Here is a 26249-nt window from a genome sequence, read left to right on the forward strand (position 1 = left end):
CGAGCCTGGCCCTGAGCAAAACATAGGACCTTGTCTAAAACTGTAAGGAAAGCAACCAAAGGCTTGGGTGGTAAAAACCTGGGGGAGGGGGGGACGGGACGGGAGGGGACAGGACCTGAGTTCCAGCCTCACTACCACCAAAACTAAAAAATGAAGACCTTGCCATCACATAATACCTCAAGAGGTAAGTTCACTCTACCTGTTTCTACATCTAGAAACAGTCAGGCTTTTTATTCATCAAATCCACATTGGGTCTTAAAATACATATGGGGAAAATTGTAAGCCTAATGTTCATTGCAGCATTATTTCTACACACCTGAATATTAAAGGTGCAACGAATAACCTGAATTGACTTCAGTTCACAATGAAATGTGAACTGACAGGATGAAGTGAATGAAATACCCAGAAAAGATACTGTGTTAAAAGCAAAGTGGAATCGTAGCCTAGCTACTACTACCAGTTGCCCTTAGGTAGGATAAAAAATAAATTTGGCAGAGTAAAAGAAACTACACCTTGGTGTTAACCCGTACTAAAAGAGGTATATAATGGTTTGAGTTCACTGTCATCACTGTATAGTTTTTGAGAACTATTCATAGAAAGTTCCACAATGAAAAATAAAAAGTGAGAAGTATTACAACAAAATTATTTTAAACTAAGAAGCAACTATGAAACTGCTTCCATTCCCATGGCTGCCCCTGCTTCTGGAAGATAAAGGCACCAGCCTACAGGGCCTGAATGGGGAGATGTTCAGCCAGTTCTGTGGTCTTTTTGTTTGCAAAATGAAATGAATGGAATAGAAACTGAATTATTTGAAAAGGTATGTTGTCATTTCTGCTAAACTGTTTATATGTTTTGTGGATTATTTGGGGGTGTAGGGGTAGGAGAAGGACTGTTTGGTGTGGACAAGAACACAGAGGCAAGGCAGGAGGAGGGAGCTTCTGGTGGACCGAGCGCCATGGACAGCAGCTCTCTCGGGAAACCTCCACCTCAGGCTACCATGACTCCACTTCCACCCTGGAAGGTGAAGTGGACAGTGCTAATACTGGAAAAACTGTAATGGTTAGAACTGGTTTGGACTGGATATTTTGTAGGCCCTTAAAAAGTGAAAACAACTCCAAAGAAATAATATATTTCATCACAACCATCTTTCTGTGAATTTAAATTAAGAACTGTTTTTTTTTCCAAAGTCAGAATGGCTTAAGAAAAGATATCGTAGTCCAATCTTAATAGTGACATTTTAAAAAAGAACAAAAAGCCTATTTTCTCCTTTTTTCTTCTTTCCTTTTTTTCATGTGTGTGTGTGTGTGTGTGTTAGTACTAGAGCTTGAACTCAGGGCCTCTCTCATTTTTTTTGCTCAAAGCTAGTGTTCTACCATTTGAATCACACCTTCCATTCCTAGCTTTCTGCTGGCTAATTGGATAAGGGTCTCATGGACTCTTCTGTCTGGACTAGCTTCAAACTGAGATCCTCAGAACTTAGCCTCCTGATTAGAGGGATTACAGGCATGAGCCACCAGTGTCCACCTCACTTTCTCTTCTTCTGCTTCCCCTTTTTCTTTATCGAGGGATACACTCACCTCTGAGCAGCACACTACCCTTTGTTCTTTATCTAAAATCTCATTTCAAGACGTGTGCTAAATGCCCTAAAATGAAAGCACTTACAGGCCCTTCACAGCAGCAATCCCAGCATGACAAATGCATTCCTCCCCCTGGCCCTGGGGAGAGAGCCACCCTCATCACCTGTTGTGCATTCAGCTGCTTTAATACCGGAAACAGGGATTCGTCTGTTTTTGTCCTGTTCCAGCCAAAATACCGCTGACAAAATATGCGGGCAGTTAAGTCTTATAAAGGTTTTAAAGAGATGTAAATAAGTGATACATAAAAAGGCCCAAAGAATCACTTTTGATTACATTCTCCTTATCCCCAAAGATTTTAAAGTAATAGATTTAACAACACAAATTACTCAAACATGATTATATTGTCATATGTTCTTAGCCTCCTAAAACAGAAGATTCTGTTCAAGAATACCAAGGAAACCTGACTGTGATAAAGGTTATTCCTATGGCATGTTTCAGATATCCTATGTATTAAAGAAAAGTGTAACTTTTTAAACATCTACTCAGATGATAATTTAAAGGCAAAGAATGGAAAACCAGTAAGTCATCATAAGAACAAAACATCTCTTCTGTTCTTTCCAAATAAGTAACACTGATGTAAATGGGCCCATCTAAGAATGTGACACTACTCATTTCAAATGGAGATCCTCTAAGACACTAAGGAGCATGGAAAAGGAACTAGGAAGAGATCTCAGAAAAACAGGACACTGGTGAAAAATTCATCTGAGTTCTACTCTATGAGCATTAAACCAAACACAGACAGGGCTCCAGAGGCAAAGGATATTCTCGGATTCTCTCAAGGTCGGGTTTCCCCCACAGGAACGCAGCCTTGGAATCGTCCACCACGGGCCTCAGGTAAGCTTCGGCGACTGCTGGGTTAGGAAAGCCAGGTGTGAGCTGCAACTTTCGTAACTTTTTTTTCACTTTGGTGTCATGAGGATTGGGTCTTATCTTCTTATTTTTTTGAGCCTCATGCCACCACTCTCTAGGAAGTAAAGGAAACAGTTACTTACAAAACACTGAGACATCACATGCACTGGAAATGACGAGGTACAAACAAAATGTTGAGAAATGTACATTTAAGTCCTAACTCCAACCCAAATTCTGTGATGGACAGACATTGATATTGCTAGTACTATCAGCCAGAGGTGACAGATGGAAAGCATTCACTGATGCCAGCTCTGTGCTTGGCCCTGTGTTGAACACTTTACATGTCCGATAATCACACAGGCAGAGTCCCACCATAAAGAAATACCTTGCTCAAGATTTCCTGGCTGAATTGATACAGGTAGTCAATAATCTTCTCCAGAGCCTGATTCATAACTACAGTACCACAATGTCACAAGTTCCCTGGGTTTCTTTCTCAGCAGCAAATGGAGGTGACATAGCTACACTACTCACCTCTAATCAAATACAATGAGGGATCTAAGAATATGTAGTAAAATGTAAAAATGTTTTAATGAAAAATATAACTCAACGTAGAGTATGATGCCAACTGTATAGAGAAGAGTATATGAATGGAAAATGAGAAAAAGAAGACATATTTTAAATAATAAAAATAGTAAAATCTATTATTTCCTATGTGCTAGGAAACATTCTACGCAAGATTACCAGCTGCTCTTTTTTTATATTTTATCTTTTTTTTTTTTTAGCCAATCTAACGCTAATCAAATATGGCAAGCTAAAGAAAGCTATGCCTTTGTGGACATTCCTCCCATCAAGAAGTGGGGTCAGTAAAACTAATTGTGTTAACTGAGGTAAGCCACACTCAGAGAGAGAAATGGCTCATGCTTTCTCTCATTTGTGGAAACTAGACCTAAACTATCACTGGACGTGATAACCAGGTATGCACCCATAGTCAAGCTAAGGGAAGATACCAATCCGGGAAGAACCCAGAGGGTAACTCTCCTGAGCAGTAAAATACTGTCTATCAAAATGAACTCCAGGAATGGAAACGCGTTATTTATGTTGTTGGTGATGGTGGTGATGTTTGTGTTTGTGTATATGTGTGTGTTTTCCTTTTCTGATTCTTGGGGGCGGGGGGGGGGAGCGGGCTCAAAGGGAAGAGGGGCTCAGAAAGGGAAGGAGAAAGGGTGAACAAATATAATTATGGTATGGTATTCAGTATATGTTACGTGGAAAACGAACTGTGTAACTTGTAAGCAGGAATGGGAGAGGAAAACTGGGAGAATACAAAGGAAGGGGTAACATTGTACAAAAAGAAATGTGCTCATTAAGCCGGGTGCCAGGGGCTCACGCCTGTAATCCTAGCTACTCAAGAGGCTGAGACCTGAAGATCGTGGTTCAAAGCCAGCTCAGGCAGGAAAGTTCATGAGACTCTTTAAGCCACCAGAAAACTGGAAGTGGTGCTGTGTCAAGTGGTAGAGGCTTGCCTTGAGCTAACTAGCTCAGATACAGTGCCCAGGCACAGAGTTCAAGACCCTCGGTTGATAGGAAAAAAAAGAAATGTGCTTGTTACCTGACTTATGAAATGGTGACCCTTCTGTACAATGGCTTAATAATAATAAAATTATATATAATAAAAAAAGGAGTGTGGTCAGGCAGGTTCAGTACCGACCAGAGTCCTGGAGACCTCTACATCCTGCCTGTGGGAGTGCTTGCTCCTGAAAGCCTCTCCCACGCTCTGTGAAAGGCTGAGCCCATCAGCAGGTTTGGCAGGTCCAGGTGGCCCTGGCCCACTGCCGTCCTGTCTAGTCTCCCACCTGGCCCAGGGCCCTGCTCTGCAGCCCATGTATCAGCCACATGAAGCAGAGCCCTAGGCCCGGCTGAACCTCTGATAGACTTGTGAGCAACATCAATGACTGCTGCTACTTGGAAACACTGAATCTAAGGTAGTTTGTAAGGAACATAGCAACAACAACAATGACGAAAAGGCACACCACTAGGAAAATGAAAGCTGAAAGTATGAGGATAATCCTCACCAGTCCATCCATGATGCAACCTAAGCAGCCTCTGCATCTCGGCTGGCTGTTTCATGTGCACCTAGAAGAGCTAATTCACAGTGGTTGTCTCAGCCTGGGCTGCCTCACTGATGAGGGAGTGCCATCTAGTGTTGAAAAGACTGATTGCAAACGAGAATCATCTTTTCTTGTTGCTTTTACAACTGTTTCCAAGAGAGTGAATGGGGGTTATACCTTTAATTCTCTCCCACTTTACTTGTGATTTTCACCTTGAAATAGTAATCATGACTGCCAGTCTGGAGAGCTGGTACAACACAATTGTGAACTGATCTAAAAGACTATTTCTCCTGAAAGTAAGGGGACCAGGAGCTCAACATGCAGGTGAAACACAGACAGCAGGTATTTATGGACATATAAATAAAGAAACAGAGGGGAGAACTCACGAGAACTTTAGGAGTGGGTCCAGGCCACGCCCTGGGAATTCATTGAGAATCTCCATGGCTGTCACACAGCCCACAGTGGGAATTCCTTCAGTATAATCACTGCCAAGCAAATAGGCCAAATTTATTAGCTTGTTCCGGTCCAACCCTAAAAGAATGACAATGATTAATTTTAGAAAGATGCATTATTTAACATTTAGAAATGATCCGTTACATAAATTATAGGTGCATATGTACACATAAACACATATATATATGCCAAAAATATATTTTATTATTTAAAAGTAGATTTTTTTAATAGCACTGACAAGTTTTTAAGTTTTAATTAATTTTATTCACTTTCTACGCTAACCTCCAAACTTACTTTCCTGGCCTGGCTCTCTGTGATCCACAGTCACAACTACCAACGTACCAAGTCCACATCCAAGACACAAAGTCTGACTTTCTCCCCCGGATCCCTAAGTTACTGATGGCAAGTCCACTTAGGGTGCGCAGGATGTGACAGAGGCCTGGACTCCTCTCCTCATGTCCCATACCCAGTCTGTCCACACTCCTGTCTGTAAAACACCAGACTTCTTTCCATTCTGATCTTTCCCTACTGTACGATGTCATCCCTGCTGTCTACCCTATTCCGTTCACTCTGGCATCCTTGCTTCGCTCGGACTATCTGAGCATGTTTCTGACTCAGAAACACATTTGTTAGTTCCTCTGAGCTGCTCCTTGCTACAATATCAACTTACAGCATCAGGCCACCCAAAGACCGCCTGCAAACAAAGTCTTTTCCAACAACTCTCAGAGACAGCACCGTGCACTGCTGTTACAGTTCATCTCTTTCCTGTTCTGTTTTCACCGTGGCACTCACTACCAATTATCAAATTACCACACACACATACACACACACACGCACACGCACACGCACACATGCACGCACATACAAACAGTATATAGGTCTCATCTGTTTCTCCTACTAGACCATTTCATTCTCTGCTGCCTTCCTGCTATCTGGAACAAGTCTTGATAAGTGTCTCTCACTGTGTATTGGGTGGTTTATTAGAGAACTCAGGAGCAGGTTCAGTCTCCCAGCCCTCTTCCCTCCAATTTCTGGTTCATTCTGGAGATCTTAGGAAAACAGTCAACTAATGAATCAGAAGAGTAAGCTGCAGGAAAAGAACTAACATACTAAGATATTAATTTCTTCAGTCTAACATCAAAAGTTCTATTCCTCTACACAAGCAAGAGATAATGTTCATGAAAATTCACATGAACTACTATTCCTATTAATGTATCAAATTAGCTCTTTGGAAAGACAAACGATCACAGAGCAAATTTCAGAGCCCTAACCACACCTTGAAGTCTTACCTAATTGGTTGTGGAAGTCCACATACTGGTAGTATTCTACAAACTTGTTTTTATTGAAGAAGTTCCTGTAGACATGCCGGGCTCCAAACAGCCAGATGTCACTGTCATCGGTGATGGTCCCGGCGGTCTGATCTGTGAGGTCCAGGATGGCGCACTGGGCCTCGGCCTCCATGGGAGCCTGGATGTAGGGGACTCCGAACAGACGCAGAAGTTCCTGTGGGAAAGATGGCAACAAGACACACTTCAGACTTGGGCCACATGGGGAGCAGGCTCAAAGACCAGTCAGTGGTCTCCAAGGGGGGATTGGGGATCAGGCCTGTAGAGGCCAGAGCTGCCCACACCTACCTGGCTTTCCAGAAACATCTGTCCTGTTACAGTGGCAGCGATCCTTTCTTGCTGCTGCTTTTGAGCATTCAGTGAATTCTGTTCTGCTAAAAGGTTGCTTTCCAGGGTTTCCAATTCGTCCTACAAAATAATTTTTCATTTGTAGATAATTATATTAACAATCCAAATAACATTCATTTGTTACAAAAGCTCACAATTAGCCTAGCTGAAATTACCAATAAGCCTTTTCTCTTTAGGAAGTATTCCATCCGGATTTTTGAGGAAGACTCTTAATACCTTAACAAGCTCCCTCACTACATCACATGGAAGGTGGGCCTGGTAGCCTACATTAAAAAGGAGTCATTAGCCATAAGAAGATGCACTACAAACAGTAAATATTCTAAAGTCTTCCTTGCCAGTGTTAAAACACGATGGTACATTATTACCAAATTAATATCTTGCCATTCATTAGACCCGTCATCTGCATCGTTGTCAGCTTCATTGTGAGCCTGGACGTCCTGGTTCTCACTTTCAGAGTCGTCCTGCTCACTGCCAACAGTGACTTCTTCCTCCTCAGTTCCTCTCCCTTCCTCTTCCCATTCAGAACGAGGGCTAGAAGCTTCAGGCAATTCAGTTTGAAGTTCACCATCACTAATGACACTCTGTACTTCAATGAAACTTCCTGTACCAAAATAACAAGGTCACTTTATCTACAACAAACATTACTGTCATCTCAAAATCACCAAGAGCTTTCTGAAGAGTCATGGAAAATATGGCACCCAATTAGATTTGAATAGAACAGAAAACATACAATATGGGTTGGGAAGGTGGCTCAGTGGTAGAGCGCTTGTCTTGCAAAACTGAAAAGAAAGAGGAGGCTGCACTAACAACCCAGGAATGTCAGGTCAACTAATAGATTTTAATATAAAGACAGACCTAGAATAAAAATTGATGTGTTACAGACATGTGTGTATATGTATGTCCTGGCTCTGAGGAATGAGGAGCCCACTTAGCATTAGTTCATGGTTTCTAAACACCAATGTGATGCTTCTCTTAAAAAGCCAGGGATCGTCCATGAAACTACGATCCAGGCCTAGCGCAATCAGCCCAAGATGCGCCTAGAACCTCCTGCTAGAGATGAGGCTCAAATATATTGTCAACAGCCACAGGAGCCTGCTTAGAGGGGCGTCCTCTGGCCAAAGCTAGGACAATCCAAGTGACAAAGTAAACTTTGATAGTGTTTTGTTGTAGCTCAATGAGTAAAACAGGAATCCAGGAGTCGGTGCTGACAAACCATAACAGGAGAAGGGAAAGATCTTCTTTATAGTGGATGCCAGCAAATAAATGCATTGGGAATGAAGGAGTTGGAAAACCACCATTGGGCAACCATCATAGCAACAACTTAGACATCACCAGAGGATGCTAACATAAAGGTGCCACCAAACACCTTTCCATAAAATATGCACTGATTATAAAGCAGAAGTAGTAACTTTACAATATAAAAACTGGCAGACACTGGGACTGTGTGTGTGAAGTCCATCCTTATCAGTCAGTTATGGTCTGTACAGTCACTTGAATCAGCAACTAAGGAGTCACTGCTCCCAGATAGAAACAATGTGTATTTCATACATGCGGTCTTACATCCTGTCACTACTCCCCTCGGCAGGTTTATTTACAAGAGCCTGAGCTGAGAAGCACTAGGTGACCTGCCTAAGGTACTCTTATAAAGGGAGCAGGAAGGGGAGTGAACCACAGGGCTTGCTCCAGGATCTTCCCGTCCAGCCCACTGCAGCTGCCTCTGGTTATCTCTGCAGGAGACCAAAAGGCAGAGCTTCTCCTTGTTTGGTCTCAGCTGGAGACAGAGAGATAACTCAAATTTTATTCATTTCCTAGCCCTGCAAATGACCACAAAGGCCCCCCAAATACCAGTGATTTTATTGACTCAGAGTGATTCTGAAACTGTAATTAAATTTCAGTAAACAAGCAAATATAGAGTCTACCAGGAACGAGGCCCCAGCAGTACGCACGTGCACACACATACAGGTCGACATAATCTGACCAGCCAAATGCGTCTCTGCCAGGGACAAGAAAGAGATAGTAGATAGTATGGAAAAAGTCCTGAGTGAAGCCAGAATGTTTTGTCATCCACTTTTTAAGTTGGGAATTCTTTTAAAATAAAAAGTTTTAAAAAAAATCTAAAGAAAAACTCAGGCCAGGGGCTGGGAAGGTAGCTCAGTGGTAGAGTGCTTGCCTTGCATTCATGAAGTCCTGAGTTCGATTCCTTAATACCAAATAAGCAGAAAAAGCTGGAAGTGGTGCTGTGGCTCAAGGGTAGAGCGCTAGCCTTGAGCTAAAGAGCTTAGGAACAGCACCAATGCCCCAGAGTTCAGGTCCCTTGACCTACCAAAAACAAAAACAAAAAACTCAGGCCAGGCCGTGTAATCCTAGCTACTCAGGAGACTGAGATCTGATGATCACCGTTCAAAGCCAGCCTGAGCAGCAAAGTCTATGAGATTCTTATCTCTAACAAACTACTCAGAAGAAGCCAGAAGTAGCATTATGGCTCAAGTGGTAAAGTGCCTTAAACACAAGGAGGCTTAGGGACAGCTCCCAAGCCCTGAGTTCAAGCCCCAGGACCAGCAAGAAAAACAAAAAAAAAAAAACAGCTTTCTAACCAGGATTTCCATGCCTTTAAAGACAATGAGGAAAAGCCAGCCCAGGTACAAAAGTCCATGAGACTCTTTTTTTTTTGGTCGGGTCGGTCATGGGGCTTGAACTCTGGGCTTGGGCGCCATCCCTGCGCTCTTCTTCAGCTCAAGGCGAGCGCCTGAGCCACAGTGCCACTTCCTGTTTTCTAGTGGTTTATTGGAGATAAGAGTCTTACGGACTTTCCTGCCCAGGCTGGCTTTGAACCCGTGATCCTCAGATCTCAGCCTCCTGAGTAGCTAGGATTATAGGTGTGAGCCACTGGCACCCAGCCCATGAGACTCTTATTTCCAATAAACCACCAGAAAACTGGAAGTGGTGCTGTGGCTCAAATGGTAGAGGCTCACCTTGAGCTGAAGAGCTCAGGGACAGTGCCCAGGCCCTGAGTTCAAGCCCCACCATTGACGAAGGACAGGACAGGACAGGACAGGACAGGACAGGACAGGAAAGGACAGGAAAGGAAAGGAAAGGAAAGGAAAGGAAAGGAAAAGAAGACAATGAGAATAGCACAGCAAAGCAGGAGAGGTTGTGGGTCCTAGGGAAGGTCATTTCACCTTTCTTCCTGCTTTTTTCATTGGCAAAACGTGGAACTGGCTATGCTATTGGGTCTCCCAGTTCCCAGGGGCTTGAGTTGCTACCCTTCCACCTCTGCGAAGAGGCCCAGCACCTACCATCAGACTCGCTGTCCTCCGAGCCCATGTCCGCTGCTCCCGAGGACTCTGGAACTGAAGTTATCTCCAGGCCACTCGGCTCCTCAATGGTGGTCAGAGAACCTCCTTGTTCTTCAGCACTGGGTTGTCTGGCATTTTCTAAGGCACCTTTTGCATCTGAAGGGGGGCTGACAGTGTCCCTCGCTTCCTGTAACATGACAGTGCCATCGACTTTAGGAGCAGGATTTTGTCCACCTTCCATTTCATCATCACTTGAGAGAAAAGAGGGGCTGTATTTACTCTCAGATGGGTCCAGGTCTTTCAGTCGCTCAAGCTCTTTGGTGTGCGGGTCTCTCCTTTCTTCAGAACTTGTGCTCGTTAGAAGTGGTGGCGAGGTGCTGAGTACATCACTGTGTGGAATCTCTGTGCATCCCACAGAACATGGGCCTTTTGTGTCCTCAACCACCGACCCATGGCTGCTCTGAGAGGCCTCATTTGCCACATGAGGCGATGTTTGTCCTTTTGGAATATGATTATCATTATCTTGATGAGAAATAGTAGTCAGCACGGGAGCTGAGTCCCTCTGCTCTTGCTCATTGTTGCTGCCAGTTGCCTGCTCCTCCACGGCATTCATGCTGGCTGCTGGGCAGACAGTGGTAAGCAAAACTCCTTCTCCATCCTTTGCTCCAAGTCCAGCCCCACCGTCCTCACTGGGCCTGTTTTTGAGCAGTGCTCTCTCCCCTGGTCCTCCTGTCGGCACCTCTTCCCCAGCACACACCAGCACCTCGTCATCATCCTCATCAAGAACTCTCCGAATAGCAGAGAGAGTCCGAGGGGACATGGAGCCTTGCTCTGCCGGAGACCCCGTGGCTCTCTCCCTATGCACCCGTCCACCTCTACCTCCACCTCCACTCTCAAGCTCCTCTTCAGAGCTGCTTCCCAGCATGGCAGCCTGCAGAGCTAGCAAAGTTCTTGGAGAGGGAGGGGCCCCATCAGGCTCTCTTTCTGGCTTTGGTATGTCACAGGGAGGTGGCTTATTCTCAAAAGACATGCTGTGCATTCTGCTGGAAGATGGAAGAGACTCTGAATCCATTTCAACACCTTTCTTGGCTTGAATACCTTAAGAAAAATGAAAGCATTACTACTTAGTTCGACAGTGTGATACGTGATACTGTGCTTCTAGTAAGATAAACAAGAGAATTCTGGTTCCTATAAAGAAAGATATAAATTTTAACTAGTGACTAAGAGTTCATTCACAAGTTAATTTTGAAGTGGGCTGGCATTATAGTAGTTCATTCATATCTATACACAATGTCATTACATAAGCTAGACTTTGTTGGAATCACTCGTGGATGGTAGGATATCAAATTCAGAACTGCAACCTATCTTTTGGATTTTTAGCTGTCAAGTAAATGGCAGTGCCTGGTACCTTTGATCAGGATGTAGTGAGAGGTATCTTCTGAGACTACTCTCCTCGACTCTACCTCCTTGAAGAAGCCCCCTTCATCTTCATATTGCCTCTGGATTTGTCCTGAATGCTGCTGATTCATTTCCCTCTGGACATTTTCTATCTGTTGGTTTAGGTAGTTTTTTTTGAGCAAGCCTTTTAGTTGATACTGTGAAAAGTCATCCGACTCCTAAAGGCAAAATAAACAAATTATTTTACTTCCACTGCAGATAATATCATTATTTTCACCTCCAAAAGAGGACAAAAAGTAGTTGCCTTTTTTCACTAGTGGTCATTTTCATAGTATAAAAGTAATCTTTAGACTGGGTGCTGATAGCCCATGTGTGTAATCCTAGCTACTCAGAGGCTGAGATCTGAGGATCACAGTTCAAAGCTAGCTGGGTAGGAAAGGCTGTTAAACTCTTATCTCCAATTAATCACCAGAAAACTGGATGTTCAAAAACTGTGGTTCAAAGTGGTAGCAAGCTAGCCTTGAGCAAAAGAGCTCAAGGACCGCGCCCAGGCCAACAACAACAACAACAAAAGTAATCTTTAAAACAAAAAGAACAGGCAAAAGAAATTAGAAAAATTGCTTATTATTTAATCCTTTCATCAAAAACCATTTTCTGAGTATGTTATAAATAACAGTGTTATGACATTTGAATTATCTTCTAGAATGCAAGCAAGTATGATAACTTAAAAAAAAAAACTCGTATTGTCATTGGCCTATAGAAGATGCAGCTAAACCATGGTTGTCACCGGCATTAATTTGTTATCATTTCCAAAGTATTTTCCATAATGGATATTCTCCTAAGTACTTTTCATAAACTACTTCAATTATTCTTGCAAGCCTCCTATGAGACATATTATCTCTATTATACATGGAGGAAATTGAAACGTCAATTGCTTAAGTAATCTCTAGAGTCACATGGCTAATAAATGGTAAATCTGGGATCAAGAGCAGACTGATTTATACTTGAATCTATTACTATTATGATCATTAATATGACTGCTTATCACTACTGCTGTCAGTGTCACACCTGCACAGGGCACAGGTGATATAAAGGTCTGCCTGGATGACTCAGAGCCGCTACTCCATCAGTAGTCTATGCAGGGTGCTCCAACTCCACACTGCTCAAAACACTACACACCCTAGCAATACTGTGGTTTGCAGTGGGGACCTCCTGTGGACCTGGGGGCACCCCAGAGAATGAAGAGAACTCCTCCCCACTACCAGCACAACCTCAGCCACTCTCAAGACAGCATAGAGCCCAGGCAAGCCAAACCGAGGGTATTGGAAAAAGTGACAGTCACAGTGAGAATCTCAACCCCCACTGAAGAAAACCTACATCAGAGAATTGGTGCTCGTCTTCACAACAATGCCCCAAATGCATAAGGCTCAGTTCACCTCCCTGTGGAAGACCACTCTGGGGAGCAGGGCTGCAAGGAGGTGTGTGGGAAGTCAACTGTACACAACACTGCTTCAGGATGAGGCCCAGCCTTGGAGCCACCCTCCCTCATAGTTAATGTTTTCTTATATTCAGATTCTACATGAAAAAATGGAAGAGAATTGTGGGGGGAATGCACCCTATTTTTTCTATTCCTCTCTATTTTTCACATCAATTTAAGAAATATTCAAAAGTCTACAGGAAATTTTTAAAAAGCACTAAAGCCTTACTCATTAGGGATAAAATAGACTTAGAAATACAGGTGGTGACAGTAGAGATGGGAGTAGAACTGATTCAGAGAATAATTAACAGCAGCATGAACTAGGTGGTCACTGGTAACAAGACCAGAAGACATACACAGCAACCCCACCACACACCAGCCCTGCTCCAATCTCCCTGGCCATAGCAATCCCATTCTCACTGTCCAAAAGGAAAGGAAACATGGAAATCCAACATCTTCCTGGGCAGAGCAGAGGAAAATATACCTGGAATTTCAGGCCAAGACATACTTTGCCACTGTATTAAATTCTATATTATCACTAGTTTATTATTTTATAGATTTATCATTTATCACTATCATTTATCTATCCTTTATCATTATTTTATAGATAATATATATTAAGGTTTAAAATAACTGCTAGAAACTAACTGAAGAACTGAATCACGAAGCACTTAGTAGGCTTTTAGTATAGGAAAGCAGCTGAGCTTCCTGCTGAGCTGAGAAGTTCAGCATGTTTTATTGTTAAGAACCATGAAGTGAGGGGCTGGGAAGGTGGCTCAGTGGTAGAGCGCTTGCCTTGCATGCATGAGGTCCTGGGTTCGATCCCTCAGCACCACATAAGCAGAAAGAAAAAAGCCGGAAGTGGCACTGTGGCTCAAGTGGTAGAGTGCTAGCCTTGAGCTGAAGAGCTGGGGAACAGAGCCCAGGCCCAGAATTCAGGCCCCCCAACCGGACCCCCCCCCCAAAAAAAAGAACCATGAAATGAGCTGGATGCGGGTGGCTCTTGCCTGAAATCCTAGCTAGTCAGGAGGCTGGAATGTAAGGATCACAGTTCAAAGCCAGCCAGTGCATAAGTCCATGAGCCATTTATCTCCAATTTACCACCAAAAAGAGAGGAGAACTGTGGTTCAAGTGGTACAGTGTTAGTATTGAGCTCCAAGACCAGCACACACACAAAAAAAACTATGAAGTGACATTACAGTATTGGAACACAGAACAAAAAGGCTACCTACTCCCCAGGGACCCAGGGAAAAGTCAAGAAGAGTTAGGAGTTAAAATTCACAAGTATATGATGCTTTTGACCTGCGATGTACACACATTGTTTACTGAACTGAGATAGTGTATATGTATTGTTTTTGAATTTACCTTCTAAGTTTGCTGATGTTCTCAATTCCAAACATTCAGGTACTATTGTATATTACTGGTATTTTACCTCTGGCATTGCTTCAAATAATGTTCTTCTCCGCTTCGTAAATTCTTTCATATCGGTCAAGATTTCATGCTTTACTTCTGGGGGCAGGCTGCTGAAGTCCTCAGATTCAATGTCTACTGCGTGGGGATTATGGAAGAACTCCTCCTGCAGAGGGTGAAAGCAAATAAGAGGAACTCTGCATTCTCTACATACAGTTCTCCTCACCGACAGACACTATGTTTATGTCATCAACAGCGGCATGCAATGCAGAGGCTAAGCACAGCAGCACAGAACCTGAGATGAGGGCTGGTGTGAATAAACAGATCCACTCATGAAGGCATCCAGTCATCTGTCTGTTGTCATCTCAAACTGCACATACCAGGCATCAGGCCCCTCAAAGGCCCCAGAACACTGATGGGCTTGTTAAATAATGTCCCTATACTTAGGACTGAAGGAACACATTCAGTGAAGAATACAGATATATGTAAAGAATATATATATATATATATATATATATATATATATATATATATATATATATATATATATATATATATACAAACAAGGTAACAATCAGAAAATCAAGCAGGTTTTCTATTATAACAGTGAATAGGAAAATAGGAAGAAGAAAAAAAAGAATTGTCTGATAAATAGAAATATCCCTACTAGAAAGATAACCTATGTCAGGGCACCTGAGAAACATCAAAGAACCTAACTGGAGACAGAGTATCCTGTACTGAGGGGAGCAGGTACAAAGGCCAGGAGGTAAGAATGAGACTCATATGATTAAACAATATTCACAATTCCCTTAACAAAACTTAATTTCTCTCTCTCTCTCTCTCTCACACACACACACACACACACTACATCAACCTTATCCCTCTATTAGTCCAACTTTTTTTTTTTAATTTATTCTTTTGTCTTGAACTGGGGCTTGAATTCAGGACCTGGGCACTGTCCCTAAGCTTTTCTGCTCAAGACTAGTGCTCTACCACTTTGAGCCACAGCTCTACTTCCACCTTTCTGGTGGTTAATTGGAGGTAAGAGTCTCATGGACTTTCCTTTCTGGGCTGGCTTCAAATTGTGATCCTCAGATCTCGGCCTCCTGAGTAGCTAGGATTACAGGCATAAGTCACTACTGCTCAGCTATCCATCTACCTTTTATGTGGAACTTTCCTAAGTTCCTACTGCCTCCTTAATAACATTCATTTTCATATCATTCATCTCAAATAACAGAATTCCAAAATTATCTAATTACCTGCAATGCTTGTTTCTGATCCATTCTTTCCTGCCATTGCTTCTCATCTTCCTCTTCTGAACTGCAAGTCAAGCACACATTACAACACCTGTAACAGATCTTAGTGACTACTTAAGGAAGATTTTCTCAGGCACAAGCTGCTACTAACTTTAGAGACCACCAGAGTAAGTAGAGCAGGAACGCTTTGTCTTCCAGGGTCTAGCTGTCAACAGAGAATTAGCAATGACAGTGCGACCCCAAGATGTCTACCATAGGAAGGACCAGGTAGTTCAGTATGGAGAAACTTGTGAAAGCTTTCTGGAGTCTCCTCCAGTTACACTGGTGGAGTCATCCGTAAGTACAGAGTGTAACTTTAGGAGCTACAGGAGGTTCATGGAGGACGTGCTCCAGGCAGAAAAACAAAGTTCTGTAATCATGTGGAAACCTATCTGGGGATGGCGTGAAGAAAAAGGGATAAGTTGTTATTAAGGAGTTCAAAGTTCTCAAGAAATGATACACAAAGCCAGGAGATTCCAAATCAAACTAGGGGTCTTGGGACAAAGACGAACTATTGAGACTTTTGGTCTTCCACCTGCACTTCAAATACATGTTACTGACAAGTACCAGCCAGCCACCAGAAGAGGACTCCACAGAGAAGCAGGGAGGCGTGGGAGAGAGGTTACAAGAGAGCCGCAGACAGGAGGTGCTGCAGGGGGTGCTGTGGGAAGCATAGGGATCCTGTGGCAGGTAGCAAGGAGGACAACAAAGGGGCTATTTCAGCCTGGAGGTGAAGAAGGAGCCCTCTACAGAGCCTGGGTGTGTGAGCACAGGGGGAAAATTTATGTCTTCACAACTTATAAAACCCCAAAGCCAGCAGAAGCTTTACGGTATAAAAAAGAACACTGAGGCCAGGCACTGGTGGCTCACCCTAACTACTCAGGAGGCTGTGATAGGAGGATCAAGATTCAAAGCCAGACTGAGCAAAAAAGTCCCCATGAGATTCTTATCTCCAATTAATCACTCAGAAACTGGAAGTAGAGCTATGGCTCAAAGTAGAGTACTACCCTTGAGCAAAAAGAGCTCAGGGACAGCACCCAGGCCCTGAGTTCAAGCCCTATAACTGATGAAAGAAGGAAAGAAGAAAAGGAAGAAAGAAGGGAAGGAAGAAAGGAAGAAAGGGAAGGAGGGAGAGAGGGAACACCAAAATTGTATTCATCAATAAACGAGTAAATTACAAAATAAAGTTTCATCTGTGGAAACTACTCTGAAGGATATAGAGAATAGGGCTTTTAATGTGTTAGCAAATTCCCATATGCTTCATCATGCAGGTAAGACATAATCTGTCTGAATATCTCAATGGTTAAAGTAGTATTATCATTAAGTATTTAAATATTTACCTATGTTTATCTTCCTCTTGTAAAGGTGGCAGAACATAGATGTCATCTTCTCTTTGCACTTGTGTTAGACTGGGGAGTGCTTCATTTCTGAAAAGCACACATGACTATAAACAAGGATCACCCACACCCTTTCCCACTGACTACAGGGCAAGGCCATTCCCCAGGACCCTGGCTGGGCAGGCCCCCAACAGCCTAGAGGAAAGGGGACCTTGCTTGGCTCCACAGAGCCTTTGACCCAACATCAAGTACAGTCATAAGGAAGAGTTTTAGAGGCCAGGAGCTGTGACTCACTCCTGTAATCCCAGCTACACGGGAGGCATGGGTAGGAGGAGCGTGGTTCCAGGGCAGCCTGAATAAGAAGGGCAAGGCCCTATCTGAAAATGTAACAATAGTAAAAATGGAAGGGCTTTAAATCAACTTCTCAAACTACTGTAACTTTCCTCTTGCCTTTTGCTTTTGAAGGCAGTTTTGATAGCTTGTCTTTTCAAAAATGTTCTCAAGAGCTTCTCTGTGGTTTTCCTGGAGTCTCCAGCTGCCAAGTCCTTCCTGTGCCTTCTCTTCGCCTGTGAAGATCAAGGGTGAGACATCACTTCAGAGCCAGTTACAATGCTTCTGTGATGTTCCTGAGAACACTTCTGCGCTTGCTCCTCATGGCTGTCAATAAACACACCCCCAGGTACTGCCAGGATGAGGAGAGCAGAGTCTCCACTTTCCAGTCACAAGCACAGCAGGTGTGGGAGAGCACTCATTCACTTGCTTTTAAATGTCTTTGCTACTCTCCCTCCAAGAATCCCAAAACTACATGATAGTCAAGCAAATGTGTCCCCAAATGACTATTCCTTAAGCAAAACTTTATTCTAAAAGCAACTTCAGATGACATTATACAAACACATTACTTGTATGGAACTCTCTAAACTCTCAACAGTCAAATTACAATCAGAAGAAATTCTAAAATGGATAGAAATATCTTGTAGGAGTCAGGTGTTGATGGCTCAGGCCTGCAATCCTAGCTACTCAGGAGGCTGAGCTCTGAGGATCAAAGTTGGAAGTCAGCCCAGGCAGGAAAGTCCTTGAGACTTTCATCTCCAATTAAGCACCAAAAAGCCAGAAGCAGAGGTGTAGCAGAGGTGTAGTGCTTGAGTGATAGACTTGAGCCCAAAAGCCCTGAGTTTAGAATCCCAGGATTTCCAGTAAGAGAAAGAAAGAAAAGAGAAAAAAAATGTCTAGGAATAAATGAAGCAGTCTGTGCAAATGTCTGTGGAAGCATCTATGCTTAACAGTTTGCATGAAATGCAGAAATAATCAAGACATCTTTTCTAATCCTTCCAAAAAGTACCTGAGATCTGAGGAAACTGAAACACTCAAGTATAGATACTTTGCAGAGGCAACAATGTCTCTGGTATCATAAATCCTAGCCTTCAGTTTACATGCTCACTTCTCTAGGATTACACAGTGCAGCAATATCTGCCTTTACAATAGAAAAAGGCCATGGTCAATGTTTCTTCAACGGAGTAGTGTACCTATCAAAAAAAATGGGACAAATTTCTAAATGGGTACTACTATTGGAACTGCTTAAGCATTAAAAAAAAAAACCACTTTCAGAACAATGAGACCTGATCTCATATTCTTATCTTCTGTCATTCCCCTCCTGGCAAACCCTGGTCATCACTAGGTACCATGACCACTGCTTATTCCCAGAACCCAAATGGTATTTGAAAGAGAGCTTGCCATCACTGAGAACACACTATCTCACCCAGATGGAGACCTTTCCTAAAGAGCCTTTTGGATAATCATGAGAACACAACACTATCTCACTCAGATGGAGACTTTTCCCAAAGAGCCTTTTGAATAATCATGAAAGCTTTTTTTTTTTTTTTTTGGTCAGTTGTAGGGCTTGAACCCTGGGCCTAGGTGCTGCCCCTGAGCTCTTCAGCTCAAGACAAGTGCTCTACCACTTGAGCCACAGCACTACTAATCATGAGAGCTTTTCCATAATGTTCTGAGCAATGGTATAAATGTGAGCACTTAAACCTGGGGTGGGAATGTCTGGCCTGTGGCTATATAAGGCTGGGAAATCATTTAGTGCCGGGCAGGACAGACACACAATGCCCATCAGTTACTTTTGTATGCACCAAGAATGATGTAAATATTCAAATGGCCCTTGGCAGAAATAAATGTTTACCACCCCTCACGTAAACAGACATTTCCAAAACTCAATTTTAAGAATTCAGTTAAAAGTTAATTTCATCACAATAGTGATGTGCTCTCATAAATAAGTCTTTTTTTTTTTTAAAGAAAAATTGTTTTGTTAAAGATGAACTTTTAAACAGCAGCTGAATTCAAACTGGCTATGTGTCAAAACCAAGTCCTGCGTTCTCCAGTCCTAAATGGAAAGTGTGACCAGGTGTCACTTACCAAAGTCTGTTTTTTCAGCAGTGGTGCATCCCCATCAAATACAAAAATAGGACGAATTCGAAAAAACAGGAGTTTGCAGAGCCGATGAAACAAAGTGAGGAGATGAGCGTTTTCTATTGAGTTCCCGTGGCGATCTCGGACTCCTTTGAGAGCTTGGTTCAACCAGATGCTAATATCTGAGAGGGCAGTTAAAGGAACAACTCAGGAGCTCACGTTCTTAGCAGGTGGGGCACCAGGCACTAGACGCTGAGCACACATCGGCAACGAAATAGGGAATGTCTGGCCCTGATAGAATCTACTGAACACCAGCTAACTCTCTTTAATCTACTTACTGCTTCACATATCCCTAATTTTAATAGACACACCCCTTTAAAAGTCTAATGGCAAGGAATTGCTTCTTAAAAAAAACAAACAACAAAAAACTAGCTATCCGAAGACTTTTGGTAATCTGCCACAGATTTTCTGAATTACAGTTTAGCAAATCATTGCAAATCCCCTAAAATTTGTATTCTATTTCACCTAAGAATCCAGTTTTCAAACATTTATCCTCATAAATCATCATGGACTTTGTAAGAACACTTGTAGATAACAATTAAAATATTTTAAAAACATTCAAGCTTTGCAACAGGTTGTTTTGTTTTTACTTTTTCATTTGTTTGTGAGTCTTGGGGCTTGAACTCAGGGACTGGGCACCAATTAAATTATAAGCCAGGCGCTGGTGGCTCACACCTGTCCTAGCTACTCAAGAGGCTGAGATCTGAAGATCACAGTCTGAAGCCAGCCTGGGCAGGAAAGTCTGTGAGACTCTTATCTCCAATTCACCACCAAAAAGCCCAAGTAAAGCTAAGGCTCAAGTGACAGAGTGCTAGCCTTGTGCACAAAAGCTCAGAAACAGAGACCAGTCCAAGTTCAAGGCCAAGCTACACACCCACCCACCCACACACACCCACACCCACACCCACACACACACAAAACCTAGCTTATGGTACCTGTTTCCTAAAATATCAGTTATTAAAAGCATAAATCTACAGGAATACCTCTAGTGATAACAAAGTATTACTAAAAGAAAAGTAACCGGTTCCAAAACTACGTATCATGTAATTCAATAATACATAAAAATAGAGGTCAGACATCAAAATATTAGCAGTTTTCTCTGCTAAAACTAGAGGTAAACTATATTTTCTTCTTGGCCTTTTCTCCAGTTTTTAAACTTTTCCTAATACTTTTTTTCCCCATAATGTATTTTGCCTTTGTCTACAGGAAAGAGCTACCCAGCACTCTGCTGGATGTCTTCTAGCTCTTCTCTCCTGTCTGTAGCATCTATAGCAAGGCAACCCAACCCTCACACCACACCCAGAGTGGGAAAGCCAGTGAAACATGTCTGGGGACATGGCTCCAGTAGTAGAGCACTTGCCTAGAATGCATGAGGTGTTATCCCAGTGCTGGAAAGAAGTGGGGGGAGGAGGAGAGGAAGGGAGGGAAGAAGGGAGGAAGGGAGGAAGGAAGGAAGGAAGGAAGGAAGGAAGGAAGGAAGGAAGGAAGGAAGGAAGGAAGGAAGGAAGGAGGGGAAGAGGGAAAGTAGAAAGGAAGGAGGGAGGGAAGGAGGGAGAAAAGGCAGGCAGGCAGGGAAGAGGGAGGGAGGGAGGAGGAAGCTTAGAGGTACAGGGCTCTTAGGAAGGCCTATCTGAAAAAGTAGCAGACATGAATGAACATCAGAGATGGGGGAAGAGATAGGGGATCCGTTGCCAGTGCTCTGGGACAAGAGCAACTTCCACTTGTGGCAGGAGGAATGGCAGGGCACGGTGCACACAAAGCAGCATCTAGTCAATGGATATTTTCCAAAGGACTGTGACCTAAGAACAATCTGAGGCACATGTGAGGAAAAAAGATCCTAAGGAATGCAGCATGCGGTGGTTCACACATCTCAGGAAGCTGAGATATGAGGATTGCCATTCTAAACCAGTCCAAGTGTTCATGAGACTTTTATCTCCAATAAACTACACCCCCCCCCCAAAAAAAGAGCTGTAAGTGGAGCTCTGGCTCAAGTGGTAGAGCACTAGTCTGAGCAAAAGCTCAGCAAGCTGAGCCTAGGCCCTAAGCTCAAGTACCAGTATGGCACATGTGTGTGCACGCACACACACAATTCAAAACTCTAAGGTTAAAATACTAAATAATGACTCATGCCTGTAATCCTAGCTACACAGGAAGATGAGATATGAAGATGTCAGTTTAAAGCCAGCCCTAGCAGAAAAGTCCATGAACCACCAAAAAAAGCAGTAAGTGGAGCTGTAGCTCAAGTGGTAGAGCACTAGCATAGAACAAAAAAGCTCAGGGACATAGTCTAGGCCCTGAATTCAAACCCCAGGACTAGAACAAAATAAGTAAATCAAAAACCTGAAAAATAAAAATACTCAACCACGAAACTGATGAATCTTATTTTTTTTATTTAATCACAGATCGTGACAGTTCCCAGCTAAGGCTGAGTTACAGCTTGAAATTCTTGGAGAAGAAATACATTCAGCCAATATTTGTATATTTGACTTGTCTGATTTCAGTTTATAAAGCAATAACTGAATTTATCTGAAAATAGAACAGATCTGCAGCAAAACCACATATAACTTTAGAGTTAAGACCCAAAGAACCCAAACATTTTTAAACAAAAAAATCCATTTCCTTAGTTTTTAATTAGTGACTTAAAATGTAATCACTCTGCATTATAATGCATAATACAGAGAGAAATCTCCTAATACATGTAGGGGCATTTTTACAAATGTTAAAAATCCAAAAGAGAAAAACAAAGTTAAACCCTTCATTACAGATTGTTTGACCTAGCCTTTTAAATTGCACAAATAAACAAGAAACTCACTCGGCTACCTAGATCTTTATTTTACAGTTCCAGGAGTAAAATGTAGATACTTTGTTAACAAGCAAAACAGTAAAATTTCAGGTGTCCCAATTCCATGATTATCAAGGAAAAATCAAATAGACAAGTTATCAAATGTTACATGAGATTATCCCATCCCCAAATGGACCTCTTTGAGCTGTTTACAAATATAGTTTCTTTCCTCATAATTTGATATTGTTAAAAAAAGCTGTTGATCCTTGTGTCATCTCAAGTGTTTTACAATTTCTTCATCTCTTATTAAGACTGTATCATTCAAAAAAAATATTTTCTGGCTTTTTGTTTTCTTTTTTTTTTTTTTTTTTGGGGGGGGGGTCCAGTCGTGGGGCCTGAACTGTGGGCCTGGGTGCTGTCCCTCAGCATTTCAGCTCAAGACTAGCATTCTACCACTTGAGCCACAGTGCCACTTCCGGCTTTTTTCTTTTTGCTTATGTGGTGCTGAGGAATCTAACCCAGGGCCTCAGGCATGCAAGGCAAGTGCTCTTCCACTGAGCCACCTTCCCAGCCCTGCTTTTTGTTTTCTTGCTGTTGTTGCTGCTGCTTTGAGACAGTCTCATTACATAACCAAGGATGGCTTCAAACAGATAACCTTCCTACCTCAGCCTCAGCCTGCAAAAGGCGGGGTTACAGGCATGCCCAAAACGCCCAGCTAAAGAATGTTTTTTTTTCTTCAGTGCTGAAGATGGAACCTAGGGTTCTAGCTTCCTAGACCAGTTGTCTGCTGCTGAGCTGCACAGGCAACCCCTCTGCTGAAGGTTCATGGTCCCTTTGACTAACTAGTAAGTTCTCGAGATCTCTTATCGTGCAATGGTATCAGAAAGCCACTGGGGGACAGCCTAGCCCAGGTGCTTTCCCCAACTCAAAGTACCCTGCACAAAAACTTCAACGTATTCACTACAGATCCACCTGAAGGTATTCTTGCCAAATGAAAATGATATCCTACATCTTTCTTAAAAGTGTGTACATACTGGAGAACTCACTCCTCACTCAGTCTCGTGTAAGGTACCAGCAGCTTCAGACACAGAACAGGCAACCAAAAAAAAAAAAAAAAGAAAAAAGTTACCTATGCCCCCTAAAAGAGTAAACACCTTTATACATCGTTATCCTTAAGAGAGGGGAGGGGGGGGGCTGTCGGCGCGCTTCTCTGGCTGAGATCTTGAGGATTAAAGTGCACAAGCTTCTCACGGCCAGTTAACCCCACGCGCACGCGCACACGGCCATTAAGTGGAGGGGTGACAAGTGGTGGGAGCGCCAGCCTTGAGAGGAAAAAGCTCAGGGACGACGCCCAGGCCCTGATTTCAAGCCCCAGCACGGGCACGGAAGAGGAGAGGGAGTTCAGACAGAAAGAGAGGGAAGGAAGGAGGGGAGGGAGACCGGAGAGAGGGGGGGAAGGGGGGGCAGACCGAGGGAAGGGGGTCAGAGCTCAGACAGCAGGACAGTCAGGAAAGCCCGTGTGCGGACCAGCGGCGCCCGCGGAGGAGCACGACTCCATCCCGGGCCGCGCCCGCGCTCCTCCCCGTACGCGGTGACCGGAAGCACGGAGCGGCGCCCGCCCGCAAAGCGCGGGGCCGGGGCGCTCGGCCGAGAGCGCGCGCGCGCGCCCCCCGCACCCGCCCTCCCCGCCGGCGCCGCCGCCCCCCGCGCCCCGGGGCCCTCCCCGCCGGCGCCCCGCGAGCGGCAAGGATACCCACGGCCAGCACCTTGCCCTCCAGCGCCTCGGGGCTGACCGGCCGGCCCGCGCCCTCCAGCAGCCGCCACAGGCCCTGCACACCCATGGCGCCCGGGCCTCAGCCCGCACCGCCGACCCCCACTCAGAACAGACGGGAAACAGCCGGGAAGGCCAAAAGCCGGCCGGAAGGCGGGCGGCGCGCTTCCGGCTCGGCTCACTTCCGGGGAGGGAGGCTGTACCTGAAGGCAGGAGACGGCGGTAGGGCGGGGCCTGGCGCCCCGGAAGTGAATGGCGGTCCCGCCCAGTGCGGCACGTCAGCCTTGGGCTGCTCACTTCCGGGCTCCCAGAGACTGTTGCAAGTCTGTAAGCGTGCGAGTAGGAAAGTAGTCAAAAGGCCTAGCTGTTGTGATCTGATGTAATGCACTCTCTAAATAGGTAGACAGACCGATTAATATTAAGATAGAATAACTGATACAGATGATAGGGCCAAATACTTAATATTAGGTAGATAGAGCTAAATAGATAATATAGATGGTAGTGCTACTTAATAATATTAGATAAGATAAATGATATAGATGATAGTACTAGATAATAGGATAAATGATATAGATGATAGTGCTACTTAATATTAAAGATAGATATAGATAAGATAGGGTGAATGATATAGATGATAGTGCTAGATAATATTAAGACAAATGATATAGATAGAGCTACTTAATATTGGATAGGATAAATGATACAGATAGTGATACTTAGTAATATTAGAGATATAGATAGGATGAATGATATAGATGATAGTGCTAGATAATATTAGATAGGACAAATGATATAGATGATAGAGCTCGATACTTAATATTAGATAGAATAAATGATATAATGATAAATACTTAATAATATTAGAGATATAGATAAGATAGGATGAATAATATAGATGATAGCTCTACATACTTAATAATATTAGAGACAGAAACTTTCTTTTGGCAGTACTCAAGATTGAACTCAGGGCTGTACATCTGCTGAATGATCGATCTTTTTACCACTGTAGTCACACTCCATTGCTTTGAGTTTGTGATCTCCAACAGCCTTGGGCTGCGGTCCTTTTACCTCCCAAGTGGCTGAAATCACAGTCACGTATCACCACTTATGTCTTGTTTTGCTAGTGTCTCCCTTTTTTTTTTGGCCCTGGCTTACCAACCATGATCTTCCTGCCTCTGACTCCCAAGCAACAGTGATTATAAGCAATAGCCACATCATCCAGACCAATTTAACCCCCAAATAAGAGGTCCACAGTTCATTTACAATCAGGAAGTATTTCTTTCAATGTTCTTTAAAAGATGCTATTAAGGATCTGAACAGTAAAGTACACATTTTTTGTATTACCACACTAGTGTTTTAATTTTGAGCATCAGGCCTGCTAGGCAGATACTTTACTACGTCCCCAGCTGTTTTTGCCCCTTAGTTTTGATCATGATCTTCCTACACCTTCATCATTCTCCGCCCTTGTACCAGAGAAGACAGGAATGCAACACCACACCTAGCTTATTTGTTGAAAATGGGGTCTGTCAGCCAGCTGGACAAGCTTCCTAATCTCTGTTGCTCAGAGTTTAGAGGTTATATGCCCTAAACAGCACTTCTGTCTTTTAAACATGTGTTTTCTTATTCTTTCCCCTTTTTCCCATTTTGCCACTGACAAAATAAGCACAGAAACTCATCTTAACTTGTCCTAGAATAATACAGCTGATGGCAAAGCTAGCATTTCAAAACTCCGTTCTATCTACAGGCACTCCTAAGAAGTGTCAAACAAGAAATGAAAAAGGCCAGGCACCGGTGTCTCACACCTGTGAACTTAGCTACTCAATAGAGGCTGATGTGAGGATCACAGTTTGAAACCAGCCTGGGCAGGAAAGTCTGAGTCTCTTACAATCAATTAACCATTAAAAAAAAAAAAAAAAGAGGTGGAGCTGTGGCTCAAGAGAAGTAGCCCTGAGCGAAAAAAGCTCAGGAATAGTGCCTAATCCCTGAGTTCAGGCCCAGAACAGGCAAAAAAAAAAAAAGAAAGAAAGAAAGAAAGAAAGAAAAAGAAATAGGACAGAAATGTTCTCATTTTCAAAGAGAGGTCTGCAGAAACTCTTGCCTACACTCTTGCCCCAGACTGAAGCCTCACCTTCCTCTGAGTAACTGCCATATTGTAAGGCAGAGTTTTATGTGAGCATCTAGGTCAGGGCTGTTAAAAAAAAAAAAAAAGTGATTATAACTGCATTCTCCTTTCCAACTTCCTCTCTTCATTGTCCAGACTCCCTCCCCTT

At 43.3% G+C, this 26249-nt stretch overlaps 1 protein-coding gene across 1 annotated transcript in view; it reads right to left on the reverse strand.

Annotated features, from left to right (window-relative positions):
• Ercc5 (ERCC excision repair 5, endonuclease) overlaps positions 1 to 24129 on the reverse strand; it is a 28075-nt gene extending 3946 nt beyond the window's left edge. The window contains exons 1-14 of the mRNA XM_070002640.1: positions 23962 to 24129; positions 19373 to 19548; positions 17405 to 17520; positions 16958 to 17044; positions 15582 to 15642; positions 14345 to 14488; positions 11446 to 11653; positions 10038 to 11135; positions 7107 to 7342; positions 6682 to 6801; positions 6337 to 6550; positions 4981 to 5125; positions 2399 to 2601; positions 1741 to 1823 (exon numbers count right to left, since the gene is read on the reverse strand). Of these exons, the coding sequence (XP_069858741.1) occupies positions 1741 to 1823; positions 2399 to 2601; positions 4981 to 5125; positions 6337 to 6550; positions 6682 to 6801; positions 7107 to 7342; positions 10038 to 11135; positions 11446 to 11653; positions 14345 to 14488; positions 15582 to 15642; positions 16958 to 17044; positions 17405 to 17520; positions 19373 to 19548; positions 23962 to 24049 (2979 nt within the window). The 5' untranslated portion in view covers positions 24050 to 24129. The remainder of the gene's footprint in view (positions 1 to 1740; positions 1824 to 2398; positions 2602 to 4980; positions 5126 to 6336; positions 6551 to 6681; positions 6802 to 7106; positions 7343 to 10037; positions 11136 to 11445; positions 11654 to 14344; positions 14489 to 15581; positions 15643 to 16957; positions 17045 to 17404; positions 17521 to 19372; positions 19549 to 23961) is intronic.
• Between the last annotated feature and the right edge of the window lie 2120 nt (positions 24130 to 26249).

This window comes from Dipodomys merriami, unplaced genomic scaffold, assembly GCF_024711535.1.
Source record: "Dipodomys merriami isolate MVZ:Mamm:240054 unplaced genomic scaffold, mDipMer1.0.p SCAF_6, whole genome shotgun sequence".
NCBI lineage: Eukaryota > Metazoa > Chordata > Mammalia > Rodentia > Heteromyidae > Dipodomys > Dipodomys merriami.